General features: G+C 55.5%; 2 protein-coding genes across 3 annotated transcripts in view; both read right to left on the reverse strand.

Annotated features, from left to right (window-relative positions):
* C3 (complement C3) overlaps window positions 1–8,597 on the reverse strand; it is a 30,431-nt gene extending 21,834 nt beyond the window's left edge. The window contains exons 1-15 of the mRNA XM_037505212.2: window positions 8,438–8,597; window positions 7,532–7,724; window positions 6,180–6,342; window positions 6,025–6,095; window positions 4,462–4,556; window positions 4,255–4,337; window positions 4,083–4,173; window positions 3,817–3,919; window positions 3,583–3,709; window positions 3,308–3,423; window positions 3,063–3,209; window positions 2,468–2,677; window positions 2,145–2,351; window positions 544–702; window positions 88–217 (exon numbers count right to left, since the gene is read on the reverse strand). Of these exons, the coding sequence (XP_037361109.1) occupies window positions 88–217; window positions 544–702; window positions 2,145–2,351; window positions 2,468–2,677; window positions 3,063–3,209; window positions 3,308–3,423; window positions 3,583–3,709; window positions 3,817–3,919; window positions 4,083–4,173; window positions 4,255–4,337; window positions 4,462–4,556; window positions 6,025–6,095; window positions 6,180–6,342; window positions 7,532–7,724; window positions 8,438–8,511 (1,969 nt within the window). The 5' untranslated portion in view covers window positions 8,512–8,597. The remainder of the gene's footprint in view (window positions 1–87; window positions 218–543; window positions 703–2,144; window positions 2,352–2,467; window positions 2,678–3,062; window positions 3,210–3,307; window positions 3,424–3,582; window positions 3,710–3,816; window positions 3,920–4,082; window positions 4,174–4,254; window positions 4,338–4,461; window positions 4,557–6,024; window positions 6,096–6,179; window positions 6,343–7,531; window positions 7,725–8,437) is intronic.
* Window positions 8,598–14,326: 5,729 nt separating this feature from the next.
* GPR108 (G protein-coupled receptor 108) lies at window positions 14,327–20,893 on the reverse strand. Of its 2 annotated transcripts, none has more exons than XM_037505214.2 (18): window positions 20,335–20,893; window positions 19,502–19,618; window positions 18,651–18,701; window positions 18,362–18,444; window positions 17,542–17,666; window positions 17,361–17,422; window positions 17,215–17,283; window positions 17,017–17,121; window positions 16,591–16,724; window positions 16,398–16,473; window positions 15,869–15,942; window positions 15,668–15,785; window positions 15,461–15,591; window positions 15,334–15,377; window positions 15,039–15,085; window positions 14,771–14,854; window positions 14,549–14,673; window positions 14,327–14,451 (listed from the first exon to the last, which is right to left on the reverse strand). In XM_037505214.2, exons 1-18 carry the CDS (start codon window positions 20,452–20,454, stop codon window positions 14,379–14,381), a joined length of 1,638 nt encoding a protein of 545 aa, XP_037361111.1. In that variant the 5' UTR covers window positions 20,455–20,893; the 3' UTR covers window positions 14,327–14,378. The 2 variants fall into 2 exon arrangements, with proteins under 2 accessions (XP_037361111.1, XP_037361110.1); XM_037505213.2 differs by having other exon boundaries at window positions 15,039–15,088.
* Window positions 20,894–21,915: the final 1,022 nt, after the last annotated feature.

Raw genomic sequence — 21,915 nt, forward strand, 5'->3', positions numbered from 1 at the left:
CAGAGGAGGCAGGACTGGACCCCAGGACCCTTCATTGCTCCCGCCTCTGGGAGGTGAGGTGCTGTGCCCCTGGGAATGCAGCCTCACCCGTCCGCTGGCTGGTGTGCAGGCCTTTGTTGGTCTGGAAGGCTAGTCCCGCGTCGGTGAAGACGCCTGCATAGTCCTTCCCACTGCCTGCCGTGCAGCCGATGTCTCCCGCCTCCACCACATTCCAGATCTGCTCAGTGTGCAGGTGGGCAAGGGTGGGGTGAGGCCCCGCCAGAAATGCCTCTGGGCAGGGGCCAACGTGTCCATCCTGCCCACCTCCAGCCTCATCCCAGCACCCAGAGAAGATTCTGGAACATGCTGCTGCTGGACTCCCTGACCATCCCGGGTGTGGATCCTTGCCCATCTGCACTCCCATCTTCAACCTGAACTTCCACCCCATGGACTCTTCAACGACCCCACCCAAGCCCTTTTGCTCTCCCAGCATCATTTCCATCTCCCTGCAAAGACATCTTGTGGCCTCCAACTTCTAGCCAAGCTGGGGATTCAAGGACATACCTTGCTCTGAGTCAACTTGTTCTTCTTATTCAGCACAAACACGCCTTTGTCCACAGCCACCAGCCCGACGCGTGCTCCCCGGTCACCCTCTATCTTGAGGGTCATCTGCTGCCCGGGCAGGTGCTGCTTCTCTTTGTCCCCACTACCTTTCACCACCAACTGTGGGGAAGTAAGAGGGGCGGGAGGGAGGTGTCAGCCCTGCGAGTCCCTGGTTTTGGGGTAGCTGAGCTAGAGCAGTCCTGGGATGAAAGGTGGACACGGAGAGAGAAGGGAGATGGGCAGAACTTCAGGTGGAAAGTCGAGGAGAAAGCAGACCAGGAGCGAGACAGAGCCAGGCCCACCTCGGAGACATTGCGGGTTCAGGTCCAGGCAACAGCAATAAACTGAATACTGCAATAATGCAAGTCATGTGATTTTTGGGGTTCCCGGTGCATATAAAAGTTATGTTTACACCGCAGTAGATCCTCATGAATGTTGTCGGTAGTTTCTTGAGAGTGAAAGACATCTAATGGAAACCAATTTGATCCTAGCCTGATTGACATGTGGACATGTCAATAGGATCCTATGGCATATTTCTGATCACAAATACATTACCCAACTTCTAATTAAAGACCCAGAACACTTTCAATAGTCAACTATCATTGGCATTCATTCATTCATTCATTTATTCATTTTTCCACCCACTTTTCCACCCACTCATTACAGGGTCTGCTGTACATTGTAGCCCATTAAGTGTATAATAGTGGTATGTTTATTTTTATTTATTTAATTAATTTAAGATTTATTTATTTATTTATACAAGCACTGGGTACAGTCAGAAGCGCGGGAGGGTGAGAGGATTCACCAGAGCCAGAGCGGGGAGCAGAACAGGCAGAAGGACCGAAGCACACTGCTGAGGGGAGCAGCGGGCGGCAGGAGAGGTCTGCGCGCCATGTGGGACCCTCGCAGGCGGCTGGGGATCAAACTGGCGCTGCAGAGCAGCCCAGCGCTCAACTGCTGCGCCACCAGGGAAGGCCCTATTTTATTTTTTTAATAGTGGTTTGTTTAAAACAAAGCAGGGCCTCCCTGGCGGCACAGGGGTTAAAGACAGCTTTATTAAGCTATGGCCAGCCACTGCAGCACAAGTTCTATCCCCGGCCAGGGAGGTGACCCACATGGCACAGCAGACCTCTCCTGCTCCCCACTCTGTCTCTGATGAATCCTCTCACCCCCTGCACTTCTGGCTTATACCCCAATTCTTGTATGCATAAATAAATAAATCTTAAAAAATAAAACAATGCACACACCTGTATTAAATGTGACTCAGAGACACACAAGGAGCACACACTTGGAAAAATGGTGCCAATACTTGATGCTGGGTTGCCATGAACCTTTAATGTGTAAAAAGCCGATGTATCTGCCCAGTGCAACCGCACGAGGTGCACCTGCACTGAGATTGAAGCAGAAGAGGAAAGGGAGAGAGAGAGGCCGGGGCCCAGCAGACATGGGAGAGAAATAGATTCAGAAGATGGCAAAGAGGCAGAGACAGAGGGAGCAAGACTTAGAAAGCAGCGGCCAGCTGGAGCCCCAAGACAGGCTCAGAGAGTTTCGGTGAAGCTTACCGTGCCCACACACGAGTCCTTGACATCCACCCACACGGAATCAGCCACCACCTCCCGCTGGCTGTTCGTGCCAATCATTGTGTAATAGGCCACGATGCGGAAGGAAGGGATGAAGTCTGTAGTGATGGGCAGGGGCAGCACCACCAGGTCCTGGCCGGCCTCTCGAACCTGGCGTCCAGCTTTCAACAGCTTCCCTTTGTTCAGGATCTGGGGGGACAGACGGCAAGGATTTGGAAGGTGAGGGAGATCCAGGATCTGGGAGGGCTCTTGGGGGAGCTGGAAAAGAAAGGAGGGGAGGCTGGGGGTTCCGGAAAGCCACAGACCAGGTAGGTGTAGTATTGGATCTTGGCATCCAGGCCGGGGTCTGTTCGCAGGTGGAAGTTGACATTGAGTGTCTCTCCCGGTTTGAGCTCCGTTCGGGGCACAGAGAGATGCAGGTAGTTGTTGGAGTTGCCCAGGGTGGTGTAGGGTTGGGCCTCCATGGTCTTGGTGGCCTGCTGTGCCTCTGGGATATCCTCCTTATTCGTGCGTACCTGGGTGGGGAAAGAGGGATAGACACTGGCCCCCCAAATGCACCCAGATCCTAACCTCTGGGACCTGGGAATATGGTACTTTATTTATGTGGCAAGAGGGACTTTGCAGATGGCTTAGGTTGAGGATCTTGGGGAGCTGGGGAGATGACCTTGGATTCCTCAGGTTGGTTGAACGTAATCACAGAGGTCCCCCCTGCAGAAGGAGGACCCCACTGTGCAGGCACCTCTCTGTAGCTCTTTGTAAATGGCGTGATCCCATTATACAAACAAAAAAGACTTCACTATGCACTTGGCAGGATCCCTTTGTGCAAATGTCAGGACCCCACTGTATGAATAGAGTCCCCCACCTCCTGGTGTGGGGTCCCGAGGCTTGGTCCAGACTCACAGTAATGCTCAGGGGCTTCCGGTTGTTGGGTGTGTTGATGCTCAACTTGGCCACACCGTCATCTTGGGTCAAGGAGAAGACATTAGAGCCCTGGGTCATGACGGGGATGCGGCGGGCCGGGGAGCCGTCGGGGTTTGTCACGAACACCTGTGGATACAGGGGCAGGTGAAGTGGGGTCAGGGAGACCCACAGGCTTGACCAAAGCTCAGGAACAGGGTGAGGGTCTGCTGCACCCTGTGTCTCACCATGAGGTCGAAGGGCATGGCTGGCTTGAAGAACTTGGGCGTCTTGGTGAAATGGATCTGGTAGGGGGAGGTCACGATGGGGATCCCGTTGAGCTCTGCTTCCACCATGTCACTGCCTGAGGCAGGGGGTGCCAAGAGGGTGAGCTCCTGGACTGCCCCGAGCACCAGGCCTCTCCCATCAGACAGGACTCCCCCCGTCAGTTTCTCCCAAAGCCACCCTTGTCATACTGGACCATATGGAGGTTCTGGGCCTCCATCCTCAGACAAGGTCTCACCTGAATCTAGAATGACGGTGACAGACACGTACAATGACTTCCCGACCAGGGCGTTGGCTTCGGAGGGCTGCACGCCATTCAGCAGAACCTCTCTGGTCAGCAACGCCTTCCCAGTGCCGTCCTCGATCTGGGGGAAGTGATGGGACTCAGGGAAAGGCAAGGATCAGGTAGGGAGGGGACACAGAGGAGAGGGAGGGTGTTCAGAGTGAGCTCAGAGGGAGCTCTGTCAGGTACCACAACTCGGGTGAGGGACTGTGCCAGTGAAATCCTCTGGTCACCATCCTGGACGCCGAAGATGACAAAGGCTGTTCCATCCACATTTTTCCCATATAAGAACCTGCCAGGAAGGAGAGTCTCAGATTCTCCCCTCCTGAAAAGCTAAATCTACTTGTAGTGACCCAGAGTTCCCTGGCTCATCACATCACCCTCCCCTGGTCCATTACCTGGTACTTACCTGTCTCCTCACCTGGTCCCCACCTGCTCCCACCACAGCTCCTCACCTGGCAATGATGGTGACCTCCAGGCCATTTGGGTTATTGATGTAGTAGAATTTCTCTTCAGGCTCTATTTGGACCTCAAAACTGGGCAGCACTGGGAGGAGAGATGGCACTGGTTGGGGGGCAGCACTGGGCCCAGCATTAACCCCTGCTCCAAGCTCCATTCTCTTCTTACCATACTCCTTCACCTCAAACTCAGCGGAGAAGACCTGCTGCGGGGAATCTTCGTAGTGGGCAAGAATCTTCCACTGTCCCATGCTGGGGGCCGGTGGGGGAGGGGCGGAGGGAACGCAGGTGAGTGATCTGACAAGGCCTTGCAGCCCCCCACCCCTTCTCTTGGGTTTGGGGAGCCCTGAACCCCCTCTGGGAGGGCATGACATACTTGACCAACTCTGGAATGTTCCAAGACAAGGCTAAGATACCACCCTGGTTGTTAGAAGACAAGGAGTCCCTCTTGACGTTAACGCCGTCGGGGGTCTGTGAGGAGACAGGGAGGCACATGGCTCTTCAGAGACCACACTTAGCCTCTCTCCCTCTCCATGTCTGGACTTTCTCTGTGCCATGCTTATAGGGTCAGTGATGAAGAACATGAAGCCAAGTTCAAATCTCCGCTGTGCCACTTATAAGCTGTGTGATCCTGGCTGAGTTACTTAACATTTCTGTGCTCAATGGACACATCTAGAAAAAGGAGCTAAATCTCATCCCTACCTCATTGGCTTGGGACATAGTTTTTCTTTCTGAATACTACTAATACCAAGTAATAACTAATAATAAGTAGTAATAATTACCAACTTTGGGGCATTTGAATCATTGCCTACTTTAGGTTTTTGACCTATAAGAATAGCAATTTCCTGTGGCTTGGTCAAATACCTATACTATTTCATACATTGCCCGCAGTTAGGTATCAGGAGCCAAAGAGAGATGGTTGTTCCTACTGGCTCCTCTGGGAAATCAGGATAACTGTGGATATGGTGCTTCCATGACACCCGGACATCCGATTGCAGGCGGCAGCACCTGTGCCGTGGAGGTTTCTGTGCTTTCTGCTCCCTGCAGAACAGTCCCCAGGAATCCCTGCAGCCAGCTCAGGGCATTCAGAGCACAGTGCGTGTTCTCTGCCTGATCTCGACAAATACCCCCGAAAGACCCTCAGGGTCACACCTGCCTCTTCCTGCCTTGGCTTCTTCTTCCCCTCCCCTTGCCCTTCTTTCTCCGCTTGCTTCCCCCTGCCAGGGGCTCTCTGCTCCTTCCTTCTCCCTGCTGCCCGTCTTCCAGTATGTTTTTATTAAGCTCTACTGCATGTCAGTGACTGTGCTGGTTTGGAATGAGGCCTTGAACAAACAGATAAAAATTCCTTCCCATTGGAGCTTAAGATCAAGGTAAATAGGGGAAGAGGAAATTAACAAATACATCCAATTCACAAGAGAAAGAGAAGGCAGGAAGAAAAGAGTGGAGTGTGTGTGGGGGGGTAGGGGGGTACAGGAGTCCCCACTGTAAAATTGGGGCATGGGTGACATTTGAGCAGGCGCCCTCTGGCGGCAGTGGGCGGAACAGGCTGCACTGACCTGTCCGCCATCACCCCAGTGTTCAGGTAAGAAACTGAGGCTCAGGACGGTGAGTGACCTGTCCACAGTGACGCAGTGTCCAGGGCTGTATGCGGGACCAAAACATGGGAGCACGCATCGCTCCATACTGTCTCCTTGGGTCTCCACCCTGTGTTTGTGCCTCTACATGTTTCTTTGCCTTTGAGTTTCTATTGAACTTTTTTTTTTAATTTTTTCTTATTTTTTTTTAACTTTTTACATCATTTTTCATTTTTAAACAATATTTGCTTCCCCCCACCCCCTCAGGTTCTACTGCTGAGCTTTTTTAAGGTCTCTCTTTGTCTCTCCTGTCTCTGTTCCGCCTGTGGCTATCCCTCCTGCACCCTCTGTCATCAAGCTGGTACCTGAATGCTGACTATAACGGTCCGGCCCACGGGCAGCAGGTTTTGGTCCACGGTGAAGACCCGGTAGAGGACTGGGGGAAAAAGGGAGCGCCTGGTGAGTCCCGTGCTTCCCCACATCCCCAGCCCGCCCTCTCCAGTCCCTCCTTCTCCCTTACCCGTGGAGCTTGGGGTGTAGATGGTCTTGTCCGTCTGGATGAAGAGGTACCCGCTCTGCAGGCTCACCAGCACCACCTTCTCCACCGGATTGTTCCCGAAGGTCGCCAGGACACTCACAAACTTGTGCCCTTTATTTGATTTCAACTCCTGGCTGACCGGGAGCTAGACACAGACCAAGGCGCCATTAGGGCCCTAATGCCCAATCCTCTCGCCCACAGTCCAGTCCTTATGTTAGGGGGAAAGGCTGTCCTAAAGCTGATTCCATACAGGCTTTGTGGACTCCACCCCCACCCCAGGCCAAAGCCAAAGACACTGGGAACTCCACATCCCATCACCACCCAAGGGAAGGTGGCTGGGACCTGAGAGTGGGGTTAAGCAGCCAGGTTGGGATAAAGCCAGACACGTGGGCTTTGGGGGGGGGGGTCCCCCATTTTGGCTCTCCGCCAGCTCGCAGCGTCCGGCCAGCTCTGAGAGTGACTTTGGGTTTCCAGGTCGGCGGATCGGGTAGGATGCATTAAAGACTTTATTTCCCTATTTTCTCCCTGAGTTGTCCATTTTCCTTATTTCCTTTTCCCTTGAAAATAAACCTTTTATTAACCTTTTGTGTGTGCCTGTAGTGGAGTATTCATAAGTCCCTTGTAAGCGCGCGGGTGAGGACCCACAGCCAGGCAACCCGTTCAATATCGGGGCTGCCCTATAACAGTTAGGTCTTGGGAGAGGTCCAGGCCTGCTCCTCCTTCCAACGGAGTCTACCCATCCTCCCTGGGCCCCTTGGTTTGCCCAGATTTGGGGAGACAAGTGGTCTTGAGAGCAGGAGCAAGAGCAAGAGATAAGGTAGGGATCAGAGATGGGACTAGGGAAGCAGAGAGGGGGCTCAGAGGACGGGAGCGCTCAGAGGGGAAGGGACCCCAGAAGGAAATTAGACTTACAGAGGGAAGGGCCTAGCAGGGGAGGGGGTTGAATTTGGGGAGGAGCCTCAGAGAGAGATGGAGCTCAGAGAAAACGCAGCATGAGAGATGGGAGGGGCTCTGGCAGGTGTGGGGCCTCAGAAACAGGGGGGGATGTGGAGAGGGAGGAGCTCAGAAAGCCACGGAGATTCAGAATGGGAGGTGGTCATGGGCGGGAGGGGCTCGGAAGAGGTGGGGTTCTGTAGGGGTGGGGCTAAGAGGGCGGGGCTCTTGGAGGTGGGGCTATGGGAGGTGCTGGTTGGAACGGGGCGGAAACCCAGATAAAAGGGGCGGGCTCCTCGGGGGAGGGGCCGAGAGCGGGGAGGGGCTTTGGGGTGAAGAGTTAGACAGAGGGGGTGGTCCTTGGGGGTGGTCCTTGAGGCCGGCCTGCGGTGGGCACCTACCTTGATGGTGACTGTGGCCAGGTGACCATTGGCGTTTGTCAGCACGGTTTTCTCACTGGACAACACTTGCCTCTTGGCTGGAAAGTCGTGGATGGTGACCGTGACAGGAATGTCCCCTTGCATGTCGTGAGCTTCTAGCACCATCATCTCCTCATTCTCCAGCCTCAGGATGTTTGGGGTGATTATGGAGTACCTGCCAGTGGGAGGCATGGAGGTGCAACAGTCATCCCGAGGACCCCTGAGATTCCAGCCCTCGCTAATTCAAGCTGCCCAGCCTCTGGCCCTGGCCGGGATCCAATGACGTGTGACATTCAACCCTGAACCTCAAAGCCAGAACCAGCAACTCCCCTAAGTCTCTAGATTTCCAAAGCCACAATCACCTAAACCCCCAAGTCCGTTCATATACCTCCAAATTTACATACTTGGACTCAAATGCACTAAACCTCTAAACCCCAAATCCACAAACACCCTAGACCTCTAGCACTCCAGACTTATAAGTACAACCAAATCTGCTCCCACCCTGAGCCAACATAAATTAAATCTGTAAACCCATGAACACTGAAACCCATAAATCCTGAAACTGCAAACTCCCAAATCCTGTAAGGTCCATCCATACCTCTGAGACTTCAAACCTCTCCAGTGTGTGGTGTGAACGCCACAAACACCCTAAGTCTACAGAGCGGTTGTATAAACATCCACACTCTCCCTTCCTCTCACAATATGTGACGTTCACAAACACCCAGCTCATCAACACTGGAACTCACAGGCAGCCCCAATGTATTAACTTTCCAACCTATTAACCTCTGCACCCACAGACACCCAAATGCACCCTGAATTAGCGGGGACCTACCTATACCCTGCCACCTCCAAAGTGGCTTTGTTTGGGGTGGGATCTAGAGTACTCACATGGGATCTCCCTGGGCCAGGGGGAGACAGTTCAGTAGAAGCAGCAGCAGGCTGGCACCTGAGGCAGGCCCCATGGTGCAGGGGCAGTGAGGGAGAGGGACAGAGGGACAAAGGAGAGGATGGGGAGGAGTGAGCAGAGCCAGTTGGAACTGCCTTTATATGGCTCCCCCACACCCAACCCTCAGCCCAACCCTCAGCTCTGCACAGCCTCTTCCCCCCCTCTGGGGCTGCCCCAGATTTCTCAATACTGTTTCCTACATTTTTCAATCCCTGGGGCCAGCACGTCCTGGGGCAAATAACCTAAGGGCATGTCCTTCTGCAACATGCGAGCACAGTTGTGCCCTACCCTGAGGTCATGGCCACCTGGCTTACAGGGGCCTTTCCCTGTTCTACCCACTTTGTAATGGAGGGACACTGAAGTTCAGAGAAACCCCCACCCCCACCCAATATATCTGCCTTCCAACTCACTTTTGTTTGTGCATTTGTTAGCCCAACCCTTTCTATGAGTTCATCTGTATGCTGGTGGCCAGAGTCCCACTTCCAGAGTCTGCCACGCTGGGGTTGGGAGTCCAGTCTAGTGCTGACACTCCTAGCTCCATGGTATGGTGTTTTCCTCAGTGGAGAAGAAAAACTCTGCTTCTTGGGCCATCAGGGAAGGTTTCTTGGAGGAGGGGACATTTCATCTGGGCTTTAATGTATGCACAGGAGTTCACTATCCAGCATGTTTTCTAGGCCAAGGGGAGCCTGGATCTCCCTTCATCTACCCTTGCCAGGATGCCTGAGTGGCTATGGTGGTTAACAAATGTCATCACTGATGAAAGTTCCCATTGCTACCTTAGTATATTTTTATTATAAATTATAGTTTAATCTGTGTGCATGAATAGGCAGTATATTCATACGGTTCAACATCTAACAGGTACATGAGTGGATACAGCCAGTTAGCCAGGTCTCAGGCAGGACCGTATAAACAAATCTTGAGTTTCTTTTCAGAGATGGATGCATTTACAACCACCTACAGGTTTTAAAAGCAAATATGGGTGCACCCTTCCTGGTTTCCCTGGGTGACACCTTGCTTTTTCATAAACAATGTACCTGAGAGTTGTTTCATATTAGTGCATGAATTTCATTCTTATTGCAACTGCCTCCTACTACATGATCCTCTGCCACTGGATAAACCTCCATCGCCACAAGCCCTGCTCTCCTCAGGGAAGAATCTTGACCCTGTCTCTTCTTCCAGCTTGGACACTTACTGGTGGTGAATTTTGGGTACGCTGCTGATAAACCACTCTGAACTTCAGGTTCTTCATCTACAACGGGGTTAACTTAAGCGACACTTAAGCGATGAGAGGACACGACCCTGGTTCAAAGTTCCCTGCATTAGCAATCTTTCTAGATATCCATGGATTCCGGTCCACAGTTATATTGATTTACATGCTCACAGCCCTGAGTAAAATCGTCATTTTCCCTCCAGGCTTGGGCAACTTGGAGTTTTGCCCCAATGTCATTTTATTTTGCTTCTCTCCCAGTTCCCAGCGAGGTTGAGCATCTGGGGGAGCAGGTGAAGCCCAGGTGCGGGAGGCAAGACTGGTGTGTAGGCGGGGAGCCCCTGGCCCGTGGAAGGGGTTAATGGGAGCTTGCTCTGATTTCCTGTAAGCCACACTCTTCCTGGCTGTGTCCCTGGGCGATAGTAGGGGAGGCGTGGGGAAACAGAACCAACCTGGCCTCTGTCTGCTTTTGATTGCGACACCCTTTTTTTTTTTAAGGAGGAGTATGCAAACACCAGCTTATTCTCCAGAATCAGGGTTCAGTTTCTGAAATGTGTGAAGGTGCCTGCTAAGATCCCCCAACCCTTCAGTACTTCCTCTATTTTCCTCCCTCTCACCCCTCACAAAACCCATACCATTTCCTGGATTCATGACAGCCTTAAACATTAGGCTCTGATGAGAACAATTCCTGCCGTCTCCATACAGGGCTTGGTCCTTCGATTCCGGGGCCTCGGTCAGTCTAGCTGAGCAATGGGACTGAGAATAATTCCTGCTGTTTCGACAATGAAAGGAGCTAGGGTGCTTGCAGTTGTCTGGATCACCTGGCCCAGCATCCTGGCCCCGGAGGGAGGGAGATCTGTTTACCTGGGCTGATGCCAAGTGTATCAAGCATCAGGACAAAGGTGTGCTAGTAGAGTGTTTATCTGAAATTCGCATTTAACAGGGTGTCCTCTATTTTGCCTGGCAATTCTAGCTGGAGAGCGAGGAGAGAACAAGGGGAAAGATGATTATTTCTGGGTGGGTAGGACCTGGGTGCAGCCTACCCCCCATCTTTTCCTCACAGAGGCACCGCCAGGCCTGAGAGCAGCTGGGGCGCCTCTCTCCCACCTTGCCCTTCAGTTCCAGGGTCCTCACCTCACTGCCTTCTGGGAACTTGTTTCTGCGACGCTCAGTCAGCTCCCTCCTCCCACCCCCCCCCCCCTTTCAGGCTGCCTGGGTTTCCCTTCTCCCCCAGATTCATTACTCATTAACTGAAAGGTAACCTTGACCTGGCCCCTTCCCTCCACCCCCCTTGCACACACTCAGCAGAGGCCTGGACATGAGGAACCCCACCCTCACACATGCACCCCAGCAGGACAAAGGGAACCGAGGCTTGGCTTTCAGGTCTGCCTTCTTCCAGCCTCACCCTTGCTCTGTAAAGTGGCCGTTCACAGTCACCAAACTCGCCTTCGGGACTAGAGGGAAAAGCATCGAGCAAGCAGAACGCTCAGTGGGCGCTTTGCACGCAGCGAGCGCTCCCAGCGCACGAAATGTATTCTTGTTTTTACTAACACCTGCCTTCTTCCCGCCAGCCTTCCCTGGATGCCAGCCCCTGTCAGACTTCCAAGCCGGGGTGCCTCTTCCTCCTTTCCGTGTCTAGCACTCACCAGCTTCGGGGGGCCTCTGCCAGGCTGTCCCTTCTCTACCCGCTGCGGCCCCTGGCCTCCCCACTACAGACCCACCTCTTCCAGGCCCCAGGACCGCTGGGACTGTTCCTCGCAGACCTTGTGCAATGACGATGCGTCAGTCACACATTACTTGATCTTCCCAGCAGTGTCAGACCCACATACAACCGGGGGCCCCAACAGGCGGCACCGTGGAGCCCAGGTGTGTAGTGAGCTGGGCCATCCAGGTTTGAGCTGTTACCCTCTCTGATGTTCGCAGGATGAAATGGCCAACTGACGCGTTTCTCAGCGCGTGTGCCTGTCGCGGAGCCACGCGCGCCTGGACGTGAGCGTGTGCTAATGATCTTGAGGCCGTGTCCTGTCTCATGCGTTTCCATTATTCTCCCTGCCACAGGCACCATGACTGTCTCCACTTTAAAGACCAGGGTTAGGCCACTTGCCCAAGGTCTTCTGGCTGGTGAGAGCTGTTGGGAGTTGAGCCCAGGTAGCAGGGCCCGAGTTCATGCTATGTGTTTCCTATGGGTGCTGCCACAAATGACAAGCTTGGCTCAGAACACCTACTTGCTATCTTGCAGCTCCGGAGGGCGTCCACCTGAAATCAAGGTGTCTGCAGGGCTGTGTTCCTTCAGGGGCTTTAGGGGTGAATGTTTTCTTGCCCTTCCTAGTGTCTAGAGGCCACCTGTATTCCATGGGACTCTAACCTCGGTTTCCATTGTCACTTCTCCCTTTCTGACTCTGACCCCCCCCCTTCCTCTTTAAGGACCCTTGTGATGACATCGGGTCCCCCTAGATAATCCAGGATAACCTTTCCACCTCAAGATCCTTAACTTTATCACAGCTGCAAAATGCAGAGGTTCTAGGGACTGGGACAGGTATAACGGTGTGACAGGCACAGAAAGGGGAGGTTCCAGGTTCCCTGCACCACCCATGGGAAGGCGGAGCTGAGCAGCGATCAGAAGCTGGAAAAGACTGGGAAAAGGACCTGAGAGAGAAGGCAGGGAAGCAGAGAGGACTGGAGGAGGCACATGGAGCAGAGATAGTCGAAGAAGCTGTGCTTACTCCTCAGCCTTGGACTTGCCCAGGGACTTGAGGGACGTGGAAGGGGATACTTGAAAGACAGATGTGGGTGAGAGACCTGTGGGGAAGCTGACCATGGCAGCCTTTATCTTGACTTGGATTTTGACTTCGCTCCTTTCCTTGCAGACTTCCCTGGCCCCTTCTGCCCCTTTCCTATGGGCCCTCACCCGATGGGGCCTTAGACTCGTGGCAAGCTTTTGGGGCTCAGTGGTCCTGCTTTGGGCCAACCCTGTTTGCCTGGGCATTTATCCACAAGGGAATGGGTAACTTTGGGAGTTTTATTTGGATACTGTATTTTCTTTCCCTCTATTGCACACTAACTGTATTAAAGTTCTTTTCTATTGAAAGTTTTACACACTAAATGTTTCCTCTTTTTGTGGCAGGTGGCAGAACCCATTTAGAGCAGGTTTTGGGGTCCTGAGGTCCTCCTCATTCTGCCCACTAACACATGGACATCTTTGGGGATGTCCGCTGACCATGGCAAGTGTAAGGAATACAACATGGACCCGGTACGGCCGTGACCTCCCTGTTTTTTTGCTTGGTGCCTTGGGTCCCAGCATGAAGACCAAGCGCGTCTGCCTGTCTTTAGGTTTCTGTTTCCTGCACTTGCTCCAGCCAGCCCTGCAGAGGGCCATTCTGGGCTCCTGCCTTGCTCGCACAACTTCCTCAGTCTGCAATGTCTCCCCACTTCCTTCTTCTTCCGGCTGGGCTATTTATTCATCTGGGCCTGTTGAATCACTTCTGCTTGCATGATATATGCTGACCCCAGCCAAATTCCTTACCGTGTCCATGCCTGTGGCCCAGTTTTTTTCACAGTGCCAAAATGGATCCCAGGTCCTCCAGCTGAAATGTGGGGTGGGGGGACAATGCATCTTGAGAGTCTGCTCAAAGGCATGCACACGTGTCTCCAATCTGAGGTCACTCCTCAAGGCTCAGGACAGTCTGTGGAAGGTCAGGCTGTGTTGCTGGGCGCTGTGCTGAGCCATGGGCATCCGTGCTCACGTGTGAGATACTCTGATCTTATGAGGCCCCCATTTGCCATGTGAAAAGACAGTGAGGTCAGTTTCCATATCCAGGGGCACAGTAAACAGGGACAAGGCGTGGTCCCAGGGAGTCCAGCTGCAGAGGCAGCGCACACAGGCCAGTGTTGTATGGCCAGGCCTCCGGCTAACTCACAGCTGTGTGATCTTGGGCAAGTTACTTAGGCCCTCTGAACTTCAGCTTTGTTTTTTTTAACCAGTGCTTTAGAACAGGGCATGGCATACCACAATCGCTGTGTTACGCTTATACTCTCCAGCCTAAGCCACTGTGAGTCTCCCAGTCAGCATTTTTATGCCGCTCTCCCTTTGGACATACATGGTCCCCACCAACCCCCTTCTCTATTCACCTTCACTGACTTCCCAGGCTAGGCCAGAGCCCGGCATGCCCCGCAGCTCTGCCAGGTGGCCCTGTGCTGGAACTGCCTGTGACCCATCTCCACTGTGAGCCGCTCGAGCGCTGGGACTGGGGAGGTCTCGGTCACTGCTGTCCTCAGCACCTGGCATAGGGCCCACATCCAGCAGTTTCTCCATTTTTATTGAACTTGTAGCGCAATGGACACTGTACACCCCTCCCCCGTCGCGAATGCAGGTTCCCAAACTGCAAACACCACCTGTTCTATCCCAACTCCCAGAAAGGCAAGAAAGCCAGGTAGCAAAACGAGTGGTCATTATTGTACAACTGAAGTCGGGGGTGGCCCCCGGGCTGCCACGAGGGAGGGGACTTCAGTCTTCTCCTGAATGGGTTCCAGAACTCAGGTCCCGGGGGGCTGGATGCCATATGCACACAGGCACCCTCTCGCTCCCCACACGCTTGGGGAGAGGAGCTGGAGCATGGCGTGTGTGTGAGAAGAGGACAAAGGCGGGCGAAGCAGGGCGGCCCCGGGTCGGGGGATGATCACAACAGCTCCCGTCCGCTGGCTGTTTTGTTGACTTTGGACAGGCCTTCCCGGAACCCAGAATCGGTCATTCTAGAGGTACACAGTAAGGAGGCGTTCCAGGAGCTGAGGGGTGCCGGGACCACCCCCACAGCTGCGCAGGCCCCACCCGGCCCGGCCCAGGACTCACACTTGCTCCATCTGCACATCCTCTTCGTCCTCCTGGGGCAGCTGCAAGTACGGGTTGTCCCGCGCCGGCTGGAACTTGTAGCCCGTGAGCACGAAGAAGGCCAGAGTGGAGCCCTCCACCAAGAGCTGGGGGTGGAGGGGCAGAGCAGGAGCATCAGCACACACCCGCACCCCACCTCCATGGTCTGGCCACCCCCTCACTCCACCCGGGTCCCTGTTTCACCTGGCACAGCCACTGCCACTGGAAGGGCACGGCCACACGCAGGAGAATGGCGATGATCCGCGTGAAGTAGACGTAGCAGATGACCTGCGGGGACAGGGCGGGCAGGGGCCCCTGACTGCAGGGAAGGCGGAGGGTGGGGCCCCGGTCCTGGGCAGAAGGGCAGGGCCAGAGACAGCAGGTGGAGGGCTATGGTGGGGGTGCCAAGGGGTAACTGTCCTCTCCCACGCCCAGGCAATGCTCCCACCACGAGTGAAAATGGGGTTCCTACCATGACGTAGTAATGCCTGAACAGCTTCAGCTTGGCCAGATTCACTGCTACTAGGGGTGGAGACAGAGAGTTGGGGTCACGGGAAGCAGGAGGAAGGGGAGAAGGGTGGGGGAGGGCTGGGGACAAAAAAGACATTGTGTCCAAGAGGCAGGAAGTCAGGAGAGGGAGAGAGGAGGGAGGGGGCAACCAAGGGGAGCACAGACAGGGGCGCCTGAGGGAGAGGGTGGATGGAGGTGTCTGAGACCGAGGTTGCATGGAGGTATCCCAGGGGGTCCCTTGCTCCCTAGAACCTTACCTTTCCCATCAGTGCCAGATGCGTCCTGGAGATGCCGGATGGACCTGCAGCGGGGTGGGGGGTACACAGGGCGGTCAGCATGGACCCCGCCCACACCTGGGGGGACTGCGGGGGTCAGGATCCTCACCAGACCACGGGGAAGAGGATGGCGCCGCAGCAGACAAGATCCACCAGGAAGAGGATCTCCTTCCAGAGCCCGTAGTCGCTGGCACCCTCCTCGCCGGACTCGATGACGATGTAGGCCACGTTGGCCAGGACCTGCGGAGGGGCCAGGGTGGGTGGGGCAGTGCCTTGAGAGCCTGCATTCCCACACACCTGGGGACTCTGTAAGCACCTGCAGTGGGATCACAATGCCAAAGATCTTCTTCTCCTTGTCTGACAGCACATATTTGATGAATGCCCAGCCGGAGCCGATCAAGGCGATGGTGATGAAGAGCAGGGCGCCCTTGAGCCTGGGGGGAGGGCGTCTGTTGAGACAGGGAAGCCATCTCCCCGCCCGCCTGCCCCCCACCTGCCCGGAGAGAAGGGCACTCACAGGTGTGTGATGTAGTGCATGACAGCGAGGCCTTCGATGGGGTGGCCCTGGCTGTTGATGAAGTAGTAGTTGATCTAGAGGTGGACAGATGGATGGTCAGGAGGACGGATGGGTGGGAGGGAGTGGTTTAGGAACAGGGACAATCACTGGCAGTCGTGGTCAGCGGAATGAACTGACTGCTATAATCAGGATGGCGGGTGGACACAGAAATGGACAGTGAGGGCCAGAACAATGGCTGGACCGAGGGATGAACAGTCAAGGCAGCTACAGAGGAAGGAAGGTCACAGCTGGATGGGCAGACAGTGAGACCGTCAGACAGGAGGCGCGTCACAGCTGGAAAGAGGACAGGCAGACGTCAAGTGGGTGGGCAGCTGGCCACACAATAACATGGATGGAAAGGAGGTTGGCTGGACAAATGGAACACCCGAGGTCTGGGTTTGCAAAGACATGGGGAGTGGCATGTACCAGCGTCTTCCTAAACCCAGGGACCCAGGCTGCCCCCTCCTGCTCCCTGGCCCAAGGCTCTCACACTGTGGAAAAGCAGGGAGACGCTCTTGGTGAAGGCCAGGGCCGCCATGAGCCAGTGGATCTTGAAGACGTTGTGCCTGGGGGTGGGGGTGGGGGGTTAGAAACAGAGGTGGGTGGAGAGGGTTATAAGTCAGAGGCATGGATGGGGAGGTCTGATAGGGGCGGATGGGGTTCCCCAGGGGCAAGGGTATTACGTGTTCTTGCAGAGGAAAGACACCCAGAAGACGCCGGCAGCCAGGAAACAGGCAGACATGACCATGTAGAGCTTGAAAAGGGGGATTTCCGCGGCAGACAGAAAGCCCTCGGGGTTCTTCTCCCGGATCATCACCTGGGAATGGGGCAGTGGTGGTGATGGGGTTTGCAGAGAGGCCCTGGACCGGCAGAGCTGTTGGCGTCCAAGCCTCCCACTCTCCAGCTAGGCAACTCTAGGCCTCAGCCTCCCAAGCCGGCATGCCTGCTTTCACTTCACAGCGTGGCTGCAGGGAGGGCCTGAAGAAGCTACTCAGCGTGGTGCATGTGGCTCAGAGGGAGCGCTCCGGGATGTACCTGCCACTGGCAGGCACCTGGTCCACGGAGTACCTGGTCCGCAGTTAGCCCTGCGGGCCCTCCTCTCCACTCACCGTGATGTCAAATGGCTGCTCTTGTCCCGGCATTGAGTTGTAGCAGTTGTGGAAGTTGAGGTTGTACTGGCCTTCCTCAGCCCTAGATCCAATCACCACGTGGAACTGGGCAGGGGAGGGGAGAGGAGGCTTTAGCTTGGGGGGGGGGAGCTCTAGTTCTGGGGAGGGGTGAGGCCGGGGGCACACACAGACACTCACACTGAAGTTGTAGGAGTTGTTGAAATGGCTCAGGCTCAACACCAGCTCCTTGTCTTCCCCACTGAGCCCCTGAGGGGACAGACACCTCTTTCCAGCATCAGTCAGCCCCAGGCTGGGCTCCTCCCTCCCACCTGGCTGCCCCGAACCTGCTGGGCTCCTTGAGACACCGTGGGCTTTGACTTGGCCTTGCTGAGGTCCACGGTGGTCCCTGTGGGGGACATGTGAGTTTAGAGATGGACAGACAGCAGGAAACTGGGGTGGTGGGGGAGAAGGTAGAGCAACCCTGCCCCGCCCACCCCTTCCTGCACCGCAGCCCGCCTGACTCACCACTGTCCACTTTGGGGGTGACTGTGTGTGCTGGCTTGGGGAGCTCTGGTTCAGAGGGTGTTTCAGGGAGGAGCCCGGGAAAGATAAACAGCTTCTTCTGTGCCCCATACTTTCGCACCTGGACCCTGGGGTGAGGGTGGGACAGGAGGAATGAGGCTGGGAAGCTGCAGGCTAGGGCCAGGCACACAGGCTGTGAGATGGCTTCAAGAACCCCCGGGCCCTCCGGGTGTCCTGTTTGGGGGCCAGTGTTGTGCTGAATCAGAAGTCACAAAATTGCAGCACTGGGCTGCCACCCATCAAGATGGCTGTTTGCACCACAGTGATCGTTTCCCATGAGGCTGACTCACTCTACTTTAGCGCATTATTTAAAAAGAAAACACTTGTTTAAAAAGAGAACACTGTATAGACAGAGGAGCAACAGGATGCTGCTGCAGACCTGCCTGGTTCCAAATCCTAGTCCTTGGGTCCCACTTTTGCCATCCGTGGAATGGGGAGACTAAAGACACAAGGAATCTGTAAGGAACACCTGTGAGGCTTGCAGGGCACAAAGGAAGCACCATGTACGAACGATTCTTACCCTCTGTGTCTGGATCTTCTGCCCTGACACCACAATGACCCCGAGCACCCCACCCTCCTTTCCTCTCCCTCCGCTCCGTGATCAAATAAGGCTTGAACATGATATTAAAAATCGAGAAGCTTCTTCCTAAGGGCATCAAGGTTGTTCCCAGCTGACTTCTCATTCCACCTCCTAGCTCACGTGGGCATCACACCCAGGGACACACAGTGACACTCTCTGGGTCCCCCTGGCTCCCCAACTCACCGAAGATCTTTGGTGTCGATGAGGAAGAGAACCAGGAGGTTGCTGCTATTTTTGTGGAGAGGACAGTCCAGGGGGTTCCGGGTCTGAGTAGTGGTAAGAGGGGGTCTTGGTTACTGCCTTCCACCCACCCAGCGCCCCCTGCCCCCTCCCCACCCACCCATGCAAGGGAGTCTTTCTTCTCCTTCCTGCTCTGGGAAAAAACTGGAGTCTTGGGGTTCCAGATGCAGAGGACACACCTTCCCTCCCTCCCACTGCCCCGCCTCACTCCCCACCCATCATTCACACTCACTGAGTAGGATCGAATGCTGCCAGATCGAACCCGGGTCAGACTGAACCCCACCTGGCAGGTAGAAAGAAAAGGGGAGAATGCGAGGGACTCCGGCAGGGACTCCCCAAGCCACTTCTTTCAAGTGCAACAGAAACATAACCTTTAATTTACTGAACTCACTATGCACTTCATCCCACATTCACTCACCGAATTTTCCAACGACCCATCCTGCCTTCCGCAGTCCTATTCCTTTATCTCCTGGCCAGCCAGGGCCACTCAACCTGGATGTCACTTCCTCAGGGAGCTCTTTGCTGGTCTTCTGGACCTAGCCACCTTGTCCTCCCTCCCCGCTGCACCCCCATTTAAAATGGCCATGGCTCCCAGGCCTGCGCTCTGGAATCCAGCACACTTGGGCTGGCATCCAGGTTCTGTGACTGTGAGCAAACCATGTGCCCCTGAACCTGTGCGCAAAACCTGCAAAATTGGGTTTACCTGGGTCACATTTTCACTGCATCCCTGAGAGGTGATTAGGAGGAAACTGACTCATGGAAATTGCTTTGCATAGTACCCAGTGCTGAGTGGGTGTTCAGTAACTGCTGGTTGCGCATGTTCACTGCAGGAACTGGGGCTGCCTAGTTCCCGGCACGCTCTCCAGTGAAGTCTGAGCTCAGTGCCTAGCACATAGTGCATGACAGGGCGTGAGGTATTATCTCCTGTTACAGATGGGGAAACAGAGGCTCAGAGAAGCCAATATTCGCCCAACATCACGTGCTGAGAGTCAGATTTAGGATGTGAATCTGGGGGTGGGGGAGTGTGTGTTCCTAAGTTTATACACCTCAACTTCCTCCAGCAAATTCCCCAAAGTCGCTCACCAGGGGGGTCTTTTCTCCCTTCTGGAGGCCCAGCCGCAGGAGGCTCAGCTCCACCTCTAAGGAGCCATTGGTGTAGAAGCCGAAGCTGTTCAGCTGGATGTCTGCGCGCTTCTCCCCCTGCAGGGAGACCAACGAGGCAAAGCGACCTCAGGCTTCTTCCCGCCAGGGTCCTGCCTGACAAGAGGTTTCCCGAAAGGCTTCAGCCCCCCGCTGGCACGCTTTTGCTTTTCAAAGGGCAGGTCCCAAAGGAGGCAGGAGAGGCTGAGAGGGCCTCCCTGGAGGCCGAGACCCAGACCCGCTCCAGGCTGGACCAGGGCGGCCCCGGGTCCTCAGGCTGCTGAAGAGAAAGCCTGGAGTCCCTCCCACGAGGTGAAAGCCCCCCGAAGAGCAGGCTCTCGGCTCGGTGTGCCTGGCCCTCAATATTGCAAAAATGTGCAGATTCCAGCTGAGTCTAGCATGGTGGGGTTTCCACTGAGCACCCAGGGCCCCGGGGCCCAAGGACCCCATTCTAGAACGCACAGAGGCTCCCCCGAGTGCGCTACCGCCCCGAAGTCATCTCAAGAATTCAAAGCATTAAAAGTCTGGGGTCCCGGGAGGGAGGCCCCGCCTCCGATGGGAGGGGCACGACCCCAGCGCGGCCGGCCCGGCAACTCCACCTGGAGGACGAGAGGGGGATGCTCGGACGCGACCACTCGGGTCCGGAAGCGGGGGGCGTCGGGCCGCTCCACCCCGCGGCAGGAGCGGGGGAGGTAGGACGAGACCACTCCAAGCCAGGGGCTTCTCCGCGACACAGCGGCGCCCCCCCGCCCCAGGCTGCCGCGCGGCGGACTCACCGTGAGCGACAGGCGGTGGATGCGCCCCGAGCAGCCGCCCAGCAGCAGCAGTAGAAGTGGCCACTGGCCCCACTCGCCGGGTCTCCCGCGGCCGAGCCCCCTCCTCTCGCTCACTGCCATCTCTGGAGCCACCGCCTCCCCAGACACCGCCTCTGACGCCCCTAGGCCCGCCTACCAGTGAGCCAATCGCCGCGCTGTGGGGTCCGAGCCTCCGACTTTTCCCGCCCATCCACCCAATCAACGACCAGCTCTTCTCAAACCCCTCCCCGTACGACACCAAATGGACAGCATGCTCTCCGAATGGGAGTGCTGATGACATCTAATCCCGCCTCCAGTCTCACCAATCACTGGGGAGATCGTTCCCGGATGTAATTTGATTTACAGCCCATCTAACCAATTGTGATGGATCTGGTCTCCGGCTTCTGAAGCGGAATTCCTCCATCTGCTCTAACTGACAGACTGGTCCAGGACTATATTACCCAGAATGCAGCGGGCGCACACAAGCGCCAAAAAAATCACCAGAAAAACTACATTTCCCAGTGTCCCTTAAAGGCGGACTTCGCCTCCCTCCCCAACCCGCCCCAGGGATGTGGCTCCCAGCCAGAGCTCAAACTTTTAGTAAACAGTCTCTTCTGCTGCGGGCCTGACCAGTTCTCCTTATCTTTCTGATCCAGCAGCGGCCTAAACCTGGCCTCAGGCTAAATCTTGACTCCAGGATGACCTATGACCCCAGGCTGAGCCCCCAGCCTTAGGTGGGGTCTCAGAGTGAGGCAACCGGAGGTCCGGCCCCCCCGGAGCCTAGGCTGGGCTTAACCATGGGTCGAACCTTAGCCCCAGGCTGAGCGCCATCTTCAGCCTGAAATCAGAAGTCCCCCACCCCTTCTGGCCCTCGACCTACACGGAGCCCAATCTCTGGATGAGCGGCCACCCTCTCCACCGCATCTCGGGACCCAGCCTGACCTCAGGCTAAGGCTGATCCCTGGAACCTAGTTTGAATCCCAGATACGCAATTGGCTTGCTGACCCCTCTCTCTGCTAAGCCTCTGAACCCATCCCGAAACCCCATCCTAACTGTGGCGCTGACCTGGGGTGAATCCCAATTTCCATTGGAGTTTGAGCCGGGGGTGGGCTCTAATACCAGGCTAAGTCACCTGTAACAGGGTGGTCCCAGCAAAGGGGGAGGTTCCCTGATCCCAGGCTGAACTCCCTATCTGATCCTTCAACCTTTGGAGCAGAGCCCGCTTGAAGTTTCCTAGCTCAGAAGTCACCAGCAGGTGGGGCCAGCCAGGTTCCTGCAGAGCCTTTGTCCCCGTGGAGCCTTCTTTCTCAGTGTGGGCTCCCGGAGAGCGCGCTGAGAGCCTGGGGACTCAGAGCCCAGCCAGTCCTTCCGCGGGGTGGGAGGGACGGGGCGGGAGCTCTAGACCCCGGCAGGGCGCCTGTCACCTCTGCAGCCAGAGAGAAAACACCAAAGAGGGGAGAGGTGGAGGGTGGGGTCCACTGGGATCCCTCCACTTTCATCCCAGTGCCTCAAAGGGATTAACGAGGTGTGAAAGGCTTTTATGAGGGTAGAGACAGACTTCCT

This window comes from Talpa occidentalis, unplaced genomic scaffold, assembly GCF_014898055.3.
Source record: "Talpa occidentalis isolate TD23 unplaced genomic scaffold, MPIMG_talOcc4v2.1 talOcc4.12, whole genome shotgun sequence".
NCBI lineage: Eukaryota > Metazoa > Chordata > Mammalia > Eulipotyphla > Talpidae > Talpa > Talpa occidentalis.